The 21,023-nt window shown below is 43.9% G+C and overlaps 1 protein-coding gene across 3 annotated transcripts in view; it reads left to right on the top strand.

The window, feature by feature from the left end:
• ME3 (malic enzyme 3) overlaps positions 1-21,023 on the top strand; it is a 180,410-nt gene that overhangs the window by 55,569 nt on the left and 103,818 nt on the right. The window contains exon 2 of one of the 3 annotated variants that reach the window (XM_053670799.1): positions 6,156-6,255. The exons of the other annotated variants lie outside the window; for them this stretch is intronic. Coding sequence (XP_053526774.1) covers positions 6,241-6,255 — 15 coding nt within the window. The 5' untranslated portion in view covers positions 6,156-6,240. The remainder of the gene's footprint in view (positions 1-6,155; positions 6,256-21,023) is intronic. 3 annotated transcript variants of the gene reach the window in all.

The following is a 21,023-nucleotide window of genomic DNA, read 5'->3' as shown; positions in this document are numbered from 1 at the left end:
GGTTGTTTGGGGTCTTACTTTTTGTTTGTTTGTTTGGTTGCTTTCTTATGTTCCAAGTCATTGATTTGATTCTCAGCTTCATTCACTGTACTGTTGTTTCCCTATAAATTGTTCTTTATTTCAATTAGTGTGTCCTTCATTTCCAACTGGATCCTTGTTCTGCTGCTGAGATCCTCAGTAAGTTCATTAAGCATCCTTATAAGCAGTGTTTTGAACTCTGAGTCTGACAGATTGCTTATCTCCATTTTGTTTAGCTCTTTTTCTGGACTTTTGATCTGTTCTTTCATCTGAGCCATGTTTCTTTGTCTCCTTATTGTGGCAGCCTCCCTGTGTTTATTTCTATGTATTAGGTAGAGCTGCTTTGACTCCAAGTCTTGGAAGTGTGGCCTAATATAGTAGGTGTCCTGTAGCATCCAGTGGCACATCCTCCCCTATCACCCAATCTGGGTACTCGAGGTGTACCCTTCGTGTGGGCTAAATACACACTCTTCTTAGAGCTGAGCCTTGGTTGTTGTTGGCAGATCAGTGAGAGGGATTTACCCAGGCTAGTCAGCTGCAAGGATTGGCTGTGACCGCTGACCACCAACAGTGGAGGATCAGGTGTTCAGGTGCAGGGTGGTGGTGCTCCAATGTTGTCTGTAGCTGTCTACAGGATGCACTGGCCCTGGAGTTTCCCAAGTGGTGGAGGCCAAGGTCAGGACCCACCTGTGTTTTCTCTAGGACCACCCTGCCTGAGCTATAAAGCAGTCTGAGATGGCTGCTACTTGTACTGGGCTTAGAGATTCATTCCCATGTGAAGCCAAGCTGTGAATCTAGGCTGGCTGCTGCTAGTGCTGGGCCTGGGGCTCACTGAGACCAGCTGTTGCTTATTTGATAAGATTTAGGAAGTTGTGAAGCAGAAGCCAACACTAGCCCTTCGTATGGAAAAGCAGCTGGGGTGGGCCATAAGTTGGGGAGGGTGTAGTCTTGGTGATCTCCAAGGTGGGTCAAACAGTGTTAGCCAGGTTGATGGAGTCTCGGATATGGTACCACCTTGCTGGTTCTGTGGGGGGAGGATTTAGAAAAGGGACAATTGCCTCTGCTCACCTTGATGCCAGACAATTTAGCTTCTCCCATTATACCACTGGTGCCTTTCAAGCTGCTACCCTCAGGGGGAGTAAATCTGAGTAGGTGAGTCCATCTGAGGGTATGTTAAGAGGAACTGGTTGAGGCTCCAGCTGTTTCTTCCACAACTCAATCCCCTCTGGATTTTGCAGCCAGAAGTTGTGGGGGATTTATCTTCCTAGCACTGAAACCCTGGGCTCTTGCACCTGATGTGGGGCTGAGATTTCTCCCAAGATATCCCTCCTGAATTTTTATCCACAAGAGGGTACAGGACCAGCCTGTTCAATGCCTGTGTCCCTCCTACCCATGTAGGTGGGTATGGTTTCTTTAATTCTGTAGCTGTCAGACTTTCATTCAACTTGATTTCTGACAGTTCTGAGTGATGGTTGTCCTATATTTTAGGTGTAATATTTATGTGGTTGTGCAAAGAGGAGAGCCATGTCTTCCTATGTCACCATGTTGGCCAGAAGACACTGAGAGCATTGGTTTTACAGGGGGAACTTCTTTGCTCTTTTTTTCTTCTAGAAGCAGCTTCTTTGCAGCAGGGTATATACTCTCTTGCTCAAATGCATTTCCCATGCAGGTATGTAATCCTCACATTCAAAGTTCATGCTGTGTCTGAGGCTACACATATTCCACAGAGCATACTTCACAGAGCTGGGAAGGGGTGGACAAGAACCTGGCTACAGGCCCATTCTCAATACACTTCCAGTGTTCCTCCCTCTCTAGCAGCAAGATGTGCAAGTGCCGTTATATGGTCTCCATTTTTCCTCACAATCCTTTGGCCAGAAATTGTCAGATGGCCCCATTCTAGCTGCAAGGGAACCTGAACAATATGCAGAAATAGAAGAACTATTGGGTCAGCTACTAACTATTTCTACCACACTCATCTGAGAATTTAAGGATTTCTGGGCCAGCAGTTCATTGCTGATTCTGTCATAACCTTATAAAGTTGTTTTTTAGGACTGAATTGCATATTGTGATTCCAGGTCCACATGCTAGGACCCCGGTGGTCACATCCTTGCCTTGGTACTATACCTCAGGTCTCATGAACTCAAATCCTGCCACTAAAAGGCAATTCACAAATCTGGGTCTCTGCTACCTGCTGCTTACTTAATATGCTTACTACATCTCTATGTACCTGATGTCAAATGTCCTGCCCTACACATACCACCTTGTCTGTCTGGGCCTCTGCCTTCTGCTGGACTTGTCAGCCAGACTTCTACCTGCCTGTTGCCAGAATCTTTTCTCTGTTGCCTGTTGCTCTCTTTCTGTGGCTGTTCCCTACAACCTGAACCATTCTGGTTTGACCCCCCCACACACACCATTATTCAAGACCTGGTTCTGACAAGAAAAACCATAAAGAAAAAGGAAGGAAGGCACCATAGAAGAAAGCAGAAGAGAAAAGTGATATAATGAATGAACATTATACTTGGAATGAGGTTCAAGACTAATCTCTGCCACTTCCTACCTACATGGCCTCAGCCGAGTCACTGAACTTTTCTGAAACTTCGTTTTCCTTCATCTGTAACTGAAAGAGGTTGACCAGATGATTGTTAAGGTCCCTTCCAGTCCTGTCATCCTATGGTTTTACATGTAGGTAGGAAACCTTCTAACCATTTCTCAGACTTTTGAGAGTAAGGAATGAGGAAACTGAAGCATAAGCACTGACTGGGAGGTATTATGGGCTGCATTTTGAGAACTACTTGGGAGTATCCAGTCCTTCTGTTTTCACATTTTCCTGGGCTTTACTGAGTAAAGCCCAAAACCTGGATCTTCAAAATGGAGAAAGGAGAATTGGCTTTAAATATATTTAATCTGGCTATGATGAAAGTATTAAAATTGCACAAGTAGGAAATTTATAGGGCACTTTACAGTCTGCTCATTTTTGCACTAGTTAGAAGAGACTGAAATTCAGTATGTTCTCAAATTAGCTAAAGAAACCCCTTGTCAAAGACCCCTGAGTCCATCTGGTTATTATTATTAGAGCATTATGGCTGTATGTGCTTTTCATAGGAAAAAAGTGAATAATCCCTTCAAATATGTAATTTTATAGGTTTTGAAATATGAAGGCAACTGGTCAAGGAGCTATCAAAGCTGTCTGAGGTACAGTATAAGTTGTCGGGGGAAATACAAGAAAATTTTCAATAACTGAAGGTTCACCTGATCCTGATGCCAAGGTCTAGGGTTGTTAGAATACTTCTGGAAACTCCTAAAGACTGCTGTTCATTGCAAGGAGGCATCTGAACCCAAAAGATAAGTCCTGAACCACCTGGACCACATTAGACCGTCTGGAGCTGAGGTGTGGAGAGGCCCACCCAGACGTGCCCTCCAACACAGCTGCCCTCCCACAGCACAGCGCCGCTGAGCGCTTCTGTTCCTCCAGCTCTGGCGTTTTGTATCAAGAGCACTGCGCCTTGCGGCAGTCTTCCCTCTGAACACATCAGCCCTAAGGCAGAAATATTTTTTCCTTAAGCCAGACACAGTAGAAAGAGTGAGGAAGACAAATGAACCTTGAGCCAGACCCAAGCTTCCAGCCCTCCCGCTCATGCGGTTTGTGACCCTGAGCCAGCACAGTGCCTGGTTCATAGGAGACCCTTAGTAAGTCCTCTTGACCTAAACTATTGAACAGGCTTGATTTGATCATCAGTTTCCTTCTTATAAAATAGCATTTAAGAGTACGGGCTTTAAAGGCATAACAACTGCGATCAGCTCCTGACTTTACAAACATTTAACCTCTCAATGCCTCAGTTTCTTCATTTCACAAATGGAACCAAAAGTGCTTAAAACTGTGCCTGATACATCGTAAACATTATATATTCAGTTATTATAAAGAGAATATTCCAAAAATTTCTTGTACATGGTAAACACTCCAAAATATTATATATAATATTTTATTTAATTATATTTTATTTACTTACTTTTTATATTTCCATACACATTACAAGCCAGCCTCTATCAAAGTCTTCAACACCTCACAAAGGCCTCTATGAAAAAGAACAAAACTCCCTTCAGATGATCAAGTGCTTTTGTGAAAGAACCTCATTTGATCCTGACTCAGCCCCCATCCCTGTAGAGTCCCACTTTCCTGACTTGCCCTGCCTAATCCCCCAAGGAGCGTTGGTATTTGGCTGGAGAAACTTGCTACTGACTCATCTCCCAGACACATCAGGTCTTAAATGCTGAGGACACAGGTCTGTCATCAGCATTGCCTGCTACCTTCAAGGGCCACCTTGCAAAGCATGAGAGTTGATTCCACTGTTGCCATCCCTGATTTTGGTGGGGGATTGATTTCTCACTGGAGATAAGAACAACTTTGAAACTTGCTACTTGGATGAGAATTAAATGTCTCTTCGATTGACTTGTGTTTTGTTAGCTGGTAAATACATGGGGGTAGAGAGGAAAGGGGGAAAGTCCTTAAGGAATGCAACCTCCCCATTAACTGTTATGAAATTGAAATAATTTGAACCATTACACTCAGTGCTGGTAAGAATGCAGTAAAATAGCTACTTATGCACTACTAGTGGGGTTGTAAGTTGCTCTAGCCTTTTGGAAAGTGATTTGGCTATATCCCTAAAGAAACTTAGAATTGTTCATATAGTAATCCCCACTTATCTGAAGTTTCATTTTCCACAGTTTCAGTTATCTGCAGTCAACCATGATCCAAAAATATTATTAAGTGAAAGATTTCAGGCAAACAATTTGTAAGTTTTAAATGGTGTGCCGTTCTGAATAGCAGGATGAAATCTCATGCCATCCCACCCGAGACGTGAATCATCCCTCTGCCCAGGGTATGAACACTGAGTTTGCTCCCCACTTTTCAGTCAGTCACTTGGTCACTATCTTGGTTGTCAGGTGGACTGTGCTGGGAACACAGTGCTTATGTTCCAGTAACCCTTACTTTACTAATGATGGCCTCAAAGTGCAAAAGTACCAGCGCTGGCAGTTCAGCTATGCCAAAAACAAGCTGTAAAGTACTTCTTTTACTATGGTATATAAGAGGGTTTGGTACCATCCTTGACTCCAGGCATTCACTGGGGTCTTGGGGCATATTCCTCACAGGTAAGGGGGGACTCGTCTAGTATGCTCCATGAAGGCCGGGATATATTGTTTGCTTTTCATTTTTCTTGCTTATTATAGTATTACCAGTTTTAAATATTGTCCAGTACCCAGTGTATATTCATTAAATATTTCTAGATGAATAAAAGATTCGTCAGTCTCTTAAGTCAATTTATAGTAGTTCACTCTAAAAAAAAAGATATGCAAACAAAGTTTTATGTGTGCTCATCATAGCACAATTTATAGTAGTGAAACTTTGGAAACAATCATGCAAAATGGGAATTATTAATTAGGTAGAATCATTTTCAGTTTTTGATGATATTTTAGGTTGAAATTTTAGTATGTGGGAAAATGTTTATCATATAATTTTAAACAGGAAAAAAGAAGACAATGAAATTTACATATAGTATAATCTCAACTTTGTTTAAAAAAATTTTATTTTTTTAACATAGGAAATATATTAGAAGAAAATAGGCCAAAATGATACAGTGGTTATCTCTGAGTGATGAGAATAGGTGTAATTTTTCTTTTTTTTAAACTTTTCAGAGGGTATAATAAGCACATACTACTTTTGGTTGCTGTTGTTCTGAATCTTTTATTTATTACCAGCAAAGCATAATCTTACTGGACAACCTAACAAACTTCATTTTCTTTCTTTTTTTCTTTAAGATCTTCAACAACTTTTCTTTTCTTTTTTTTTTCCTTCAGTTTTATTTTGTATTGGTTTCAGGAGCACAGCTCAGGAGCCAGACAGTCATACACCCTCCACAGTGTCCCCTCGCCGTCACCGGCACCCCAGCTGGCGCCACACATGGCCACCGCACCGCTCCTTGCCATGTTCCCTCCGCTTCCCTTACGTCCCCATGACTGTTTTAACTACCAATGTGTACTTTTCAATCTCTTCACCTCTTCCACCTTGTCCCCCAACACTCCTCCCCTCTTGTCCATAAACTTTGTTTTAATTTTGTTTGGTTGTTTATTTTGTTCTTCAGATTCCACAGATAAGTGAAGTCATATTGTATTTGTCTTTCTCTGACTGACAAACTTCACTGAGCATAATATCCTCCAGGTCCGTCCATGCTGTCACAAAGGGTAAGATTTCTTTCCATTGTGTAAATGTGCCACAGCTTTTTTATCCACTCATCTACCGATGGGCACTTAAGTTGCTTCCATATCTTGGCTATTGTAAATAACGCTACAGTGAATGTAGGGGTGCATATATTCTTTTAAACTTAGGAAAAGGACATATGTTATAAAATTGAACTGAAAATCTGAGGGAGACCAGGCTTGTGACCCAGCTGTGCAGCCTGCTGGCTGTGTGTTGACATTCCAAAGATTTTGTGGGACTCACACGATACATGCAGAAGTGTGGTTTTTCAAAATATTAAGCATAAAACCAAACTATGAAATAGTAGCTGTTATAGCAAGGTGCTGTAGCAAGGAGGCACTTTTTGAGCAAGGTATTCAGAGCACTATAAGATCCTTTCATAATGGATGTTAAAATTCCCAGCAGGTTGGGAATGACCTTGTCATTGTCAGTTCCTGGACAAGGGGACCTGTGTGTGGTTTGTATAGTAGATGCCTGGCATTTTTTGCAGGTGCTTGCTAACTTTTACTGCTTGAGTTAAGAAGGGTTAAGGAATTGCTGATCTGCTGCGTTGATTTGTCAGAGCAGCAGTGACCTGGAACACTGGGGTAGAGCAGTGAGTCATTTTCCTGGCAGTGAGCCTAACCCATCATCGTTACCTCCCTGCAGCTTCTTTGTTCCCTCTTTGTACACAGTCACATTGAATCCGCCTAAAAACCTTGTGCAAAGGGGTCTATATTATGCATGGTTTATAGATGAGGAAGCTGGGGCCAAAGGAAGATTAAACAAAATGCCCAAGGTCACATACTTAAGTAACCATTGGTGCCAAGGTTCAAATGCACGGTTCTTTGGCTCCCACATTCTGTGCTCTCCCTCCTCTCTGGGTCTCTTTCCATGGGAGTGACTAGGCAGTATATTCTGCAATTCTTGCTGAATGTGGTGGCTTCCTTGGATAATCCAGGCAGTACTGCTCTAACCTTTTCTGTTGTTGCTAGCCAGAAACAAAGAAAACTCTACATCTCCAAACCTGGCTAGGAGTTGGGTAAAATGCTCCGCTGTTACTGGTTTCAGTGGGAACCCTTAAGTAAAGGGCTTATCTCAGATGTGGAGACTGAGCAAGCTACATCCAGCAATTGTCTGAAAACCATGACTTCCCATTGGTTACCATGAGATTCCCTCCGTCTGCCCCACTAGGACACAGGCCTCACACTTCTTTCTCTGTGGATATAATAATGAAGTAACCACAGCTGGGGCAGTGCTCCTTGACATCTCCAGCAGCCTTTGCCTCTTGAAGACAGATTTCATTTTATAATGTTCTTTCAAGTGGTATAAGTGGTATATTCTCCCTCCCAACACTTAAGAAACCAGCTCTGAGCCCATGCTGATAGCTGGGCATTACAAGTTTTGTGAACCAATTGACCGGCTCCTTAGACAAAAGCAGCAGTCCACCGCTGGTAATAACCCAGTGCCATTCTTGTCCAAGAGACTGATTCCCTGGACTCACATGCCTGTTCGTTGTCATGGTGCCTGGGGCTGTAATTATGGACTAGGCCTGCAAATAAGCTGGACTGGCCAGAGACATTTTTAAAAAGGGAACATGGTCCCAGTTCCCAGCCTTCACTTATCCTGCCCAGGTGGGTTCAGGCAGGCTTGGGGCGGGAAAGATTTTGTTCACAGGAAGCATATTAGTCTATTCGGGTTGCCATAACAACACACCCCAAACGGGATGGCTGCAACAACAGAAACTTATTTCCTCACAGTTCTGAAGGCTAGAAATCCAAGATCAAGGTGTCAGCAGATTTGCTTTTTTCAGAGGCTTGCAGAGGGCCCTGTTCCCCCTGTGTCTTTGTCCAGTCTGTCTGTCTGTGTTGTCTGCGTCCTAACCTCCTCTTTTTAAGGACATCAGCCATAGTGGACTCAGATCCGTGGCAATGACCCCATTTTAACTTAATCATCTCTTTTAAAGCCCTAGCTCCAAATGCAGTCGTATTATGAGATACTGGGGATTAGGATTTCAAAAAATGACTTTTGGGGGACACAATTCAACATATAACAAAAGACATGGAGAGAGTCAGAATAGAACAATCAGAACTGAACAATCACTTGCCACAATGCAAACCATGAGGGCTGACATCAGCAGTTCCTCCCATGCTTGGGTTGGGGACAATCACCCCAGGAAAGGAGAATTGTCACAGAGATGGTGATGACCCCACACAGATGCCTAAGCAGTGCTGAGGACAGAAAGGGAGGCTGGCCCCAGCCTCCCAGGCTTCAAATATTCAATGCCTGTCTATCTTCTACCTTCCCCACATAGCTCAGTACACAAGGAGGCATCATGCCTTGCTTGTCCTCCCTCAGAAATGTACCCTGAAGCTCTCCCTTCTCTTCCACCCTGTTGTGCAGTAAGAAACAGCATCTTCCTTCTTCACATAGATGGTGGTCACAGCCTATCACTGCCTCACTGTCTCCAGCCTCCACCCCTCCCCAGTTCTATACTCAGCTGCTAACAGGCTCTTTAATGTGGAGGTTGGACAGTGCCTGCCCACTTGATTACCTTCCTCAAGGCCTACAGAATAGGCCTAATGTGCCACATGAGCCCAGGCTTCCAAACCTCACTGGCTCCCCAGTGCCTCCAGGGTAATCTAATTAACTTGCAGGCCCGTTCCAATCTGGTCACCCTCTCCCTCTTGCCTGACTGCCTAACTTGCCCCTGCCTCTCAGGCCCTCCTTGACATGGTCTAGCACCCAAATCTCCCCCTCTTCCCTCAGGTGCTCCCTTCCTGTCCTGCTTGAAGAACTTTCCTGCTTCCAGGCTTGAACAACTGTTCAAAGTCAAGGTCTAATTTAAATGTCACTTCTGTGAAGCCCTCCCTGCTGTTCTTCCCGACTCTCAGGGAGAAATTTTCCCTCCCTATTCTGTAACCTTATAGCACTGGACACATTGCTTTGTCTGTGCTTAATATCTTGAACTGCTTCATTTTTTAAAGCTTTGTCGCTAGGATGTGAGCTCTTTAACAGGAGAACTTTCTCTTATCCACCTCTGTAGCTCCACCACTCCACACCACCCCACATGAAGTAGGTGCTCAGGAGACAGGTGCTAGGTGAGTGAACAGATGAAGTTACGGCCGCCTCTCCATATTCTTGCTGGTGGTCCATGCTGTGGGATTGTCAGCTTGTCTGATGATGTCATTTTCAAGCTGAAGTGAGGAACTCTTCCTCGGTAGTGTCCATGACCAACCCGTGCACAGCAGCACGTCCATCCTCTGTGGGCTGAGTCACCCATTTTGGACAGTTGGCAGAAGTGCTATGAAGTGCAGTATAAGTTATGTTAAAATTAAACATGAGAAAATAGACCTGGATACAGAGGCTAAAAACACCACTTGCCTCCAGAGTCCCCACACCCCAGCTTGTGTGGTAGGGGACAGCACACATGTAAGGACAGCCAGGACATGTGCAGGCCGGACAAGGCAGCTCCACCGTCCGAGCTCTGGCCTGAGTTAGCACACCGTGGGTACCTGGGAAGTGAATGTCCTAATTCATGTTGCTCCTCCTGCAACCTCCCAAGAATAAGATGTAGATGTTCTAAGTGATCAAAGCAGAAAAGTTACAAGTGCTTGCCCATCATAGAACACAGCAAAGCTGGAAGAGACCTAAAGGAGGAAAACTCTAGCCAAACATTTTTCAAACAGTTCTCTTAGCCTCAAAATCATTTATCCAAACAAAATCTCAAATAAGGAAGCCTAAAGTGTAAGACAAATGACTATCATGATAGCTGGGTTAAACTGTAGTGGAGGAAGCAAGACAGGCTCTATGTGCCCATAACACTCCCCACTTGACACCTCTGTGAAATGAACCTCAGAGGACCCAGTAGAGTCTCTAAAATCCAGATTGGCGTTTCTAACGTAGTTGCCCAACCTTGGAGACCAAGATTCATTCACCTGTTCATTCATTCATAGTTCATCTCTGTCTCCTTCTCTCTCTCCCTTTCTCCAAACATTTATTACACTTCAACTACAAGCCAAACACTAAGGTAAAAGTACGTAAGATCCAGTACCTGCCATAAGGAAACCTTACTGTCTAAATGGGGGGAGAGACATAAACAAACATTTGCTGTAAAGAAGACAAATATTTTTAGAGCAGGTGTCAGCGAGGGAATGAGAAAAGAGAGGGTAAATGATTTTCCAGTCATTGACCAAAATAAAGTTGCCTGAATGCCCAAGCCAGTGATATTTATTCCCTACCCGGCTGCTGCTAGCCGCTGCTACAGAAAGAAAGGGGAAGCTTTGCTGCTAGACGCCCCCACCCACGCCTCCCAGCTCAGCGTTATCCCCAGCAGAGCTGCGGCACAGAGCAGGGAGGCCCTGGGAGGTGAGGGAGGGCAGGGCAGGAATCTCTGTGCAGCGTTCAGGACCAGCAGCTGCCGCCCCTCAACAAGCAGGGCTAGGCCCGCCGCCTGATTCTTTTGTCCTAGACCACTGGGGAAAGCCTTTGTGCCCAGAGATCTTTAAATAATGTTGTCACTCATGAGCAAACCCAAGCTTTCTTTCACCAGAAATGAATTGAGCCCGTTAGTGGAGGAAGAGCCCTCTCCCACCCTTGTATTTTCATGGATGGAGGGGCTGTAGAGAGGGCCAGGCCCCCGCACCCAGCAGCCACATTCCCAGCTCTCATTTGAGGCTGCCATTTTTGCCTCCACACAGACAGACTTCTGGGAGAACGCCTCACCCTGTAGCTTGGCGTGTTTTGCCCTCTCTGCACTACTGAACCAAAGGTTTTGAGGTTGAGAGATGTGACTTGATGTGGTCGTTTTCTACTGGGTCTCCTTTGACTTGGGAACCTGGAGAGGACACGAACTCAGTCCCTCCATGGTTTCCTCAGTGCTCTGTTTGTGTTTGTGCAGCCCAGAGAGCCCGGACAATTTCTGAAGTAAGTAATTAGTATATACTAGCAAGCAGTCCTTGTTATATTACTTTGAAAGAAGTTTGGAAAGGCAGGGAACTAATTAATGTGTATTAAGGGTGTATTCTGAACCATGCACCGGGCTGGGTGCCTGGCTCCCCAGATTACTATGCTGGCAATTACTGTGAGATCATTCGTGCAATTCTCTCTCCTTCTGCTTTGCAGGCTCCAGGAAGGCAAGGCACTGCCATAGTCCAGCTCTTAGCCCAATGCCTGGCATGTAGCAGCACACACAGTAAATATGCCGCATGGATACACAAAGGGTCTTGTACGATCCTCTGTTGGCCTAGTGGAATTGGTGGTTAACACATTTTACAAATTCCTAAATTGAGCTTCTGAGAAGTTGGTAACTCGCCTAAGGTCACACAGTCTGTCATTAACTGAGACATTATTAACCCAGGGCTTTCCAACTGAATGATTTTTTTTTATACTTGAATTTGAAAGCACTCCTTAAAAAAAAAATAAAACAGAAAGGAAAAGGAATCTTTTCCCAGTGCTCTAGGAACAACACTTGTTCTGCCTTCTTTCTAGGTGACAGAGGCAGGTTTCTCTCTCATAATTACAATTTTATGTCTTACAATTTTTGCTAACACAAATGGTGAATAGTGGCCTTTTCCACTGTCCTTTTTGGGGGTATGATTCTGGTTTCAAGAGTAAAAACATTTGGGGAAAAGGAGGAAGGTGTAGACTGGAGTAGTCATGGGGGACTTTATTATAGGGCTAAGATTTGGGTTAGGCCTTGGGGATGGGTAGCATTTCCCCAGAGGGTTGAGGCAGAACTCTGCAGGGACAGTGTGAGCCACAGCATGGAGAGGGCAGTGCGGGCAGAGACCCACTTTTCTAGAACAGAGACTATCAGGGACCATGCCTTGGCCCCACTGAAAAGCCTACCAGGGCTCCCTAAGCCACAAGGCCCCTCATCTGGTCCCTGAAGCCCTCCGTGACCTGGGTCCACCTGCCACGTGCCTGTCCGGGTCTCTGGCCTCTCACCCACCACTGCTCTGCCCGGCAGCCCCACTGAAGCTTCACTGGCCTTTGGTGGCATGTTCCCGGGGCCTCTGCCTCTCTGTGCTACAGATCCTTCTAGCTGGCAGCCTTTGCCCATCAGCTGAAATTCTGCTTAATGTCAGCTTAAACATGACCTCCTTTGCAAACCTGCCCCTCCACCTCCTTTGTAACCCCAAGCAATTCGCCCCTTTCTTTACACTCGCAACTCCTCCTTTACTTACATCTGTTTCTCTATCAAATTTTCATGTATGTTCACCCTTGCCCCCGACCCAGCCATCCATTCACACCCATATCCCACTTGGATTTCAGGAACAATGATCTTCCCTTATATTTTCAACCCCTTCTAGGACAATCTCTCCAGCTCCATCTGCTAACTAAATCCTACCTCACCATAAGTTGACTGCTTCTTCCAAGCCTCTCTTATGTTTCTGTTTACACTTCTGAGCCCTCCAAGTCAGGATATAGGTAGGTATTCTTTTATTCTGCAAGGCCACTTTTAGAACTCTCCCAGCCTCTATTTTTAAATAAACTTCACATCAACAAAATCTGCTTCTCTGCTCTTTTTCTGAGAGTTGTGCTATTTAGAGATACTGACCTTTTCTCCTTTTCATCACTGTCATTTAGCACCTTTCATTCACTGAGGACTTTGGCGCCAGCTTACAGACGTTCTCCACCCCTGTCCTGCCATCATCTTGGATGACTTTAGCATCAATAAGCCTGGCTCTTCCAAAGTCCCGGCCTCTCCCAACTGGAATTCTTTTCCTCTGCATTCCCCCTCAGCTACTCCCGGAATCACACCCTGAGCCCTGGCATTGTGTGAAATTCCTCTCTGTGACTCATAGAAATCATAGAATCATAGAAATCAGTGATTCCAACACACTTTGACCAGACGCACTGCTTGGTCAGCTATGTCCACCCATTCGCCTACTCCAGTCCAGTTTGGATTCCATGGTCCATCATTTCCACTCTTCCTTTCAGTAACCTCAACTTTTTGCCCCTGTGTCTTTTTGTTGCACTCCTTTGAGAACATTCACAACCCTGAATAAACCCAGTGTTGCCTCTCCATGCCTGTGGCAGGCCTGCCAAGCCACCTGCAGGAAAACATGCATGAAAGAGAAAAAAGTTTGTAATCATTTATCATCACCAACTTCACCTGAAGCCCACCCATATCAATGCCCAGAAACCCCCTGTGTTTCTGTGACCACCTTGCTCTCACACTCCCCACAACCTCTCTTTCAAACTTCCCTGTCCTGACATCTCCGACCCTCATTCCCGGCAGATAACCTCCCCATGGAGCCTGTGAACACAGCGCCTCCATGTGTTCACTGCTCCTTCCCTCCTGTGACAGCTGCAGAGGATGCCTCCTCCATCAGTAGCCCGCCCCCCACCCCCACCCCAGCCTCTGGCTCCCGTTCTCTCTCTAAACATGCTGAAGTCTCTACCTCGAACCACTCCCCTTTTATAGCCAAACTTCTTGAGAGAGTCGTGTGCATTTGCTATTAATATTTTCCATACTCTTGCTCTCTCTTCAAACCACTCCGGTCTAACTGTAGCAGACATGCCCGGGCTGGCGGGCACCCTCCACTTTGCTGAGCCCAATGGACAGTTTTCAGGCCTCCGATTGCTCGACCTTTCAGAGAAATTCAGCAGTGTTGATGACTCCTTCCTCCCTGCAACATCACACTCCCTGGGCATCTTACAACAATCCATCTTCTGGTTCTCCTTCCCTTTCTCAGCTGCCCCTTCTTGTTCTCCACTGTCTCGTCCTCCTTTATCTAGCCTTTAAATGGTGCTGGAGTTTCTCAAAGCTCAGACCTGAACTCTTTCCCCACTCTAAACTTTCTCTCTAGAGCTTCAGCTATCACATTTTTGCTAACAATTTTCAAATTCATTCTCCAGCCCCCTCTCTAAGACCCACACTTATGGATATTCACCCTCCCACTGACGTCTCCAGAGGAATATCTCCAGGGCTGACAGATTCAATGTGTATAAAGCACAGTTTGAGGTGCAGTCCTCATTCCATCCTCTCCCCACAAAAATTCTGGTCCTTGCAGTTCAGTGTCGCACCCCAGTGATGCCATCTGTCAACCATTTAGTTAGGATGGCAGTGATCCTTGACCCCCCTCTCCCATTCAGCCCCCAAATCTCATATATCGCTAGGTCCCGTGCATCTTATCTCCTGTGCATATACCTCTTATTCTTCTACTTATCTCCACCTTCCCGCTACCATCCTGGCCCAAGCTGCCAGTACGTTTTGAGGAGAAAGGAAAGTATGTATTGCAGGAAACTCCTAATGTATCAGCACGTTCTTACTACCCTTCAAAAATTCCTCTCACTGTAGTCAAACTGGACTTTTGGGGAAAAGAAAAAACACAACCAAGTGAATTACATCCTGACTGTCTAAAACCTTTCAGGGGGTTCCCATTGCCCTGAGGCTGAAAACCTAAGTCCTTACAAAGTCACCCACATGCAGCCCAGTCTTGGTCCTGCCTATGCTCCTTCCCCTTCCTGCATTTTAAACAGACCATTTCTTCTCTACCTAATGTTTCTCAGCTCAACTCCACCCTGGAACTTAGCCTAATTAACTCTATTTTTCTTTCCTATCTTATCTTGAATGTTGCTTCCTTGAGGAAGGCTCTCCTAACCATCTTCCCCTACCCCCTCCTTAGGAAACTACATCAGTATTCTGGGTTCTTTCCACACTCTCATAGCATCCTCTGCTTTGTAGCATTTCTTATCATGAAATAATTACTTGGGTAATTATTTAATAATTGTCTTTCCTATTGGAACGTGAACTTTTTTTTCACAGCTGTATCCCCACTCCCTAGCACACTGCCTTGCGCAAAGTGCTCGAGAAATTTTTGTCAAATGAGTAACATTACCTTGTTTTATAACTTTGTAAGGAAAATAATTTTGTCTTATAGAATCTGTATTCATCTCTTCTATTGGAATATGAGAGCTAGGCTTTCTCATGTCTTTTTCATTAGTGCCTAAAATTGTGCATCTCACACACTACCGCTAGTTGAATGAATGATTAATGAATGATTAGACTGAGAAAGTGGGGCGGGGCAGATGGTAGACATCTCCAAAGAGACAGCAGAGAGAAGAGCATTCTGAGATCCTTATTTCAAGCCTAGGGTTATCTGGTTTGCATTAACTTTCAGCCATAAAAATGTTTCAGAAATTTTTTTCCTATAAGAAAGCCAATCTCTGATCTTGCCTTCTAATCAAGGTTTAACTGCCCCTCAAGCCCAGCTACTTAACTTGAAACTTCTATTTTCCCCTCCTTTCCCCTTACTACCGAGAATAACAGAGAAATCTCTTCGTTTCGGTCTCAGTGGAGACTACTCAGTTTCTGTCTTCTCCAAAGGTGTGGCAGCTGACTTTCTCTGTCACACACTTACCCAGTGCCAGGACTCTCATCAAGGGTTTCCACCAGGGACAGCAGGAGATCTCACTGTCACTGTGGATGGTGATTAGTACCATTGTTGTGCTTTGGCAGGATGAACACTTCATATTTGGGGGCAGTAACATGAATAAATAATTATATTCAATATAATACATTAAATTACTTTACATAACAGTATTTTTCCTTCATATCATTGCTGCTCATTGAAAGAGATATTTCTTACTCTGATTGGCATGGATCAGTGGGCTGGGCATCATCCTGCAGACTAAAAGGTCACCGGTTCCATTCCCAGTCCAGGCACATGCCTGGATGGTGGACCGGGTCCCCAGCTTGGGGTGTGTGAGAGGTAACTTGCAAGAGGCAACCAATCAATGTTTCTTCAGACATTGATGTTTCTCTCCCTTGCTTTCTCCCTAACTTCCCCTCTCTCTAAAAATAAATAAATGAATAAAATCTTTTAAAAAAAGAAATACATATTTACTAATAAGTCAATATCCACCCATGCCCCTCCTTAGGAAATTCTGCTCATTGATTTTCTATTGAGACATTTCCCAAAGACAAGATACTCATCTGCAATCATGAATTTGTGTTCTGGGTTAGTTTCAGCAAAACTTTTCTCTCTCCCATGATGCAGTTTCTCCTAATCCCCAGGAGTACCGCCGAAAAGTTCTGGCTCTGCTGTGACCAACATTTACAGGTAGAGGCCCAGAACTTGAATTTGAAGCCAGAGACCCAGGTGCCCCTGAGGTGCACTGGATTTTGAGAATCCAGGTACTTAACTGGAGGTTTAAGTCCCTGACCTTTTCGTCCTTCGGTGCACTAGACGAATTAGCAGACAGGCATAGGAGGGCGAGAAACCAGCACATGCACTTTCAGAAGCATGAAAACACCTGCTTCTGCTGGGAATGAAAGGAGTTTGCTGCACTGAAGGCTCCCTGGGGAGGTTGGCAGGAGATGAAGCCAAAAATGACATGCAGCTTATGAAAAGCCTTGTGGGCTTTGATAGTGTTTTATGTTAGGAAGTAAAATGATCAAATTTGGTTTTAGGAAAATGTTAGTCTCCCAGAACTTCTAAAAGGTGTGTTTCAGAAGCAAGACAATGAGAATGTGGGGAGGGAGTGGTTAAGACTAGTATCCAGCTATTGCAGAACCTTTAGTTTATTAGCAGACCAGGGATGTTGTGGTATCAAAGAGAACAGAACAATGCAAATGAAGAAAATGGATAATGGGAAGCGATTAGAATTATTTAGCAATTAAAAAGTCAACTGGAAAAAAAAAGTCAACTGGGCTTAGCAATGACTGCATGTTTGAGTTGAGTTGTGAGGAATCCAGGACTTTATTAAGTTTCTACTGGGCTAAAGCATGGCACCATTGTTGAGTAGAGAAGGTAGGAAGGAGGTTTGGCAGGGAGATGGTTTGGGGCATGTGATGTTTTGACAGACCTATGTGACATGTAGGTGGGGGAGGCCCAGGGAGCAGATAGACGTATGCATCTGGAATTAAAATTATTCTGGGGACATACAAAACATTGCTCTTGCTTGCCACCAACTCATCACCCCAACTGCTTTATAGAATATAACAACAGCTGATGTTTAGCTAGTGAGTCCTTAATAAGCACCAGACACCCTGGTGCACATAACATGCATTATGAAGTGGGCACTGTTGTCATCCCATTTTACAGAGGAGGAAGATGAAACTGAGAAGTCAGGTGATGTGCCCAGAGTCAGAGCTGGGATCCAAACTGGCAGTCTGACTCTATCACTCATAATCATGATCCTACACTACAAGTGTTTCTCAAAATATTTGAACCACAACCTGCAGTTAAAATTACACTTTACGTCACAAGACACTATACCTAAATACACATTACATGTGGGCACACACTCATACAGGCAATTGAGCAACAGTTTAGCAAAATGGTACGTACCCTTACTCATGTGATGCAGACTCATAGTTTCTACTCAAGTCTATCTTATTTTTTAAAATGTTGGTGTCTCCCTATTAAATTGATGTCACAGCCAGACTTTAACTGGGTTTGACAAAAACTACTGCATTTTATTCTCCTGGTGAGACTATTTCATTTCTATTCCCAGCCCTTGTCATTGCCCAGCTTTGGGGAGAGAACACCGGAGGTTGCTGCATGCTTCTTCCTTTTCCTTCTAGAGAAGATGTTAAAGCAAAAGGCTGGGGTAAAGTAAGATATAGCCAGCCAAGAAACATGCCCTTTTGTAGACTGATCATATCTTATCTTTAACATGGCTGACAAAGATGACTGGAGAGTGTTCAAAATCACGACGAAGAAAGCAATGCAAAATAGTGTGTGCAGAATAGCGGTTCGGAGTATGGACTTCAGCAGCATGCAGACCTGGGTTCATACTTCAACTCTACAACTTGTTAACTGTATAATCATGGGTCAGTATTTGACTTCAGATGGATGTTCTGGAAGGATAAAATTAAAATAATGCATTGGTTCATTCACACCTACCACAAGCCTGCTCCTTAGTAGGCATAAAGAAAGAGTATTAATATCTTTATTCATTTAAGGTAAGTTATAAAATATAGACTAATATCCAAATTGACTGTTCAACTGTAAAAGAAAAGTTTTCAGATTACTCAATAATGACCCAATCAATTAGCCAATGATATATTTAGTTAATCAACATTAATTGAGAGCAAACTTAGTAGGTCATTTAAAGGAGACTTTAAATATTGACTTTATCAAAGGATATAGGCTTAGAAGAGCTTAGTAGCTAAATGCCACTAAATACAGCCTTAGGCATGGAGTCATTTATTCTGAGACGTGAAGGAGAGGTCACCGTGCAGGTCTGTGTGAATGTCAACATCACTTCCTTCAGGGAAGACACAATTAGACTTAGAATAGCCAAGTCACATGTGCAGGAATTCCTGTGACCTTTCAGAAAATCATTGACAGAAAAGAGCTATTTAATTAAGTACGTCTAGTTCTAACATGTATGGATCACAGAGCTAATCATATTTATGAAGTGAGAAAAATTTTAGGAGACACCCAAATTCATTAAGTGCCAGAATTAGATTTTTATCTCAGGAAGGAATAAAGAAACAATTTAATGTTGATCATATAAACAAAGCACTTGTAAAGAGAGAAACTCACATAGTTTGAGGGTCTACATTTTCCTTTCTTTTTTAATATACCAGTAAATCATATTTAAAAATGGAAATACCATTGAAAAAGCATTCCTAGTACTTGAACTTTCAGCCCAGTCCCCTCTGAGTTTCTCTCATTAGTTTTGCATTAGGTCTTCATCGACAGTTAAAATTTGGGGGTCACTTCCTCCAAGTTCTAAGTAAATAGTGTCCCAACCTTGAGTACCAAGGAAGATGAGTAGAATGGATTGAGGATAGAGGTTAGAAAAGAAAGAATAAACAGAACAAGAAATTCTAAGGACACTCTAGGCAGCTGCATGACTCAGGAATATGAGGTTCATGAATCCTTGTGTTCTCCACAGTACCTCCATCTGGTAGGGACCTGACCCAGCTGTGCTCACTAAGTGCCTCAGATGTGCCAGCCACTATCTGGGCACACCACACAGGGGGCTTCAGTTCTCATGGCAACCTTTTAAAATGGGTATTACTATCTTCATGGATGGATGAGGAAACTGAGGATCAGAGAAATTAAGGAAGTTGTCCAGGACCACATAACTGATGAGGGCAGAGCCACAATTAGAATCTGGGGCCAGCAACTTCAAAGTCTGATCTCCCTTCTCTGTGGCTTCTCATGGGGCAACTCTGCACCGCACACCTGAACTCCAGCAAAATCACCACTGGTGTTATTTTGCTGAGCACCTCAGCCTGCCAGGCACTCAACTAGCATGCATAATTCCAAAATATAAAGGGATGCAAAGGACATTGGTTTGAATGAAAACATCACTGGACCAATACTTCATGGAGGCAGGGGACATGTGTATTTGGTCTCTCAGTGTATGTCCAGTGGCTGGTACATGGCTGGTTCTCAAAACCTACTTATTAAATGAGATTATGTAAATGAGCTAATGAACCAACGATCTGAAATGGAATTTCAGGTTCGAGACCCATTTCTGCAACTTGCTAGGGCCTTGATTTTGGACAGATTATTAAACTCTCTTAGCCTGAGCATTACTGTCTACAAAACAGGCACAACACTTTCACCATCTCCTTCATAGGGCAGTGATTCCTAAACTTTGCTGTACCTTGTAATCAATTATGGACCTTTATTTTTTAAAGATTTTATTTATTTATCTTTAGGTGGGAAGGGAAGGAGAGAGGGAGAGAAATATCAATGTACAGTTGCCTCTTGTGGGTCCCCTGCTAGGAACTGGCCTGCAACCCAGGCATGTGCCCTGACTGGGAATCAAACCACGATCCCTTGGTTCACAGACCCGTGCTCAGTCCACTGAGCTACACCAGCCAGGGCCAATTATGGACCTTTAAAAACTCATCTGGGCTTCCATCCCCAGATGACCGGCATTTATTTATTCACTCCCTACGTGGTTCTAATAACTAGCAAAGTTTGGAAACCAATGTCATAAAGGCACTCTTTTTGTTTGGAGTGAATTTTCAAAAAAAAAAAAAAAAAAAGAACCCCAAAACAAAAGGAATAAAACTGCTTTGTAAAACCTAAAAAAAAAACAGTGAAGTATAAATGGTGGTCATAAAATAAGTCCCAAGTGACTCTGAACCTAGAACTTCTGTTTCCTGATGCCATGACAGAGGAGGAGATTGGATATTCTTTTCTCCCATGTGCCACATCGGTCATTCTGTCTCCAGGTTAAAATGACCTCCTTCCTGGTTTACCAGATCAGGTGGCAGAGATGAGGTCAAGCCCAGGAGAAGGAGGATTTGGTTAACATCGGGGCTGGGACAGATTAACAGTGATCTCCTGGATAATTGTTCTGCAGAATGAACTTGTCCTTAGTCTCACATCCAGTTCTGGCACCCCCACCCACTGATCTGCACGCACCAGGCATGCATGTACAATTCCTATTCAGAGACCTTCCCAAACATGTCTGTTTGTTTTATTCCTCATGGTCATAGTTCACTTTTTGACCCAGTCCTCTCAGGCGGAGCCCATCAAAGAGCTGTTGTGTTGTTGGAGGAAGGAAGAGGTACTCCCTTGTCCTCAGCAGCTTCCCTGCCCATCACCTTCCTCCGTCATTACCCTATTGAGGTTCAGCTGAATAGAAGGCCTTCGTGGTGCCAAGAACAATATTATTTAATTTTTAAATAATAGTCTCTTCGGAAGAGAGGGTCATGAAGAATTCAAACCACCACAGGGAATTTTGCCAAGAGAATGACTCATCAGTCTTGTAACTATCCACCTCTGTTCTCTTGTTCGGTTAGGACAAAATCCTAGAGTTACCAAGTATTTCAGGAAAAGATTCC

Source organism: Artibeus jamaicensis, unplaced genomic scaffold (assembly GCF_021234435.1).
Source record: "Artibeus jamaicensis isolate MK-2021 breed Jamaican fruit bat unplaced genomic scaffold, CSHL_Jam_final contig_64, whole genome shotgun sequence".
Classification (NCBI taxonomy): domain Eukaryota; kingdom Metazoa; phylum Chordata; class Mammalia; order Chiroptera; family Phyllostomidae; genus Artibeus; species Artibeus jamaicensis.
Note: the sequence above shows the minus strand (reverse complement) of the source record. Positions and strands in the feature narration are given on the sequence as shown.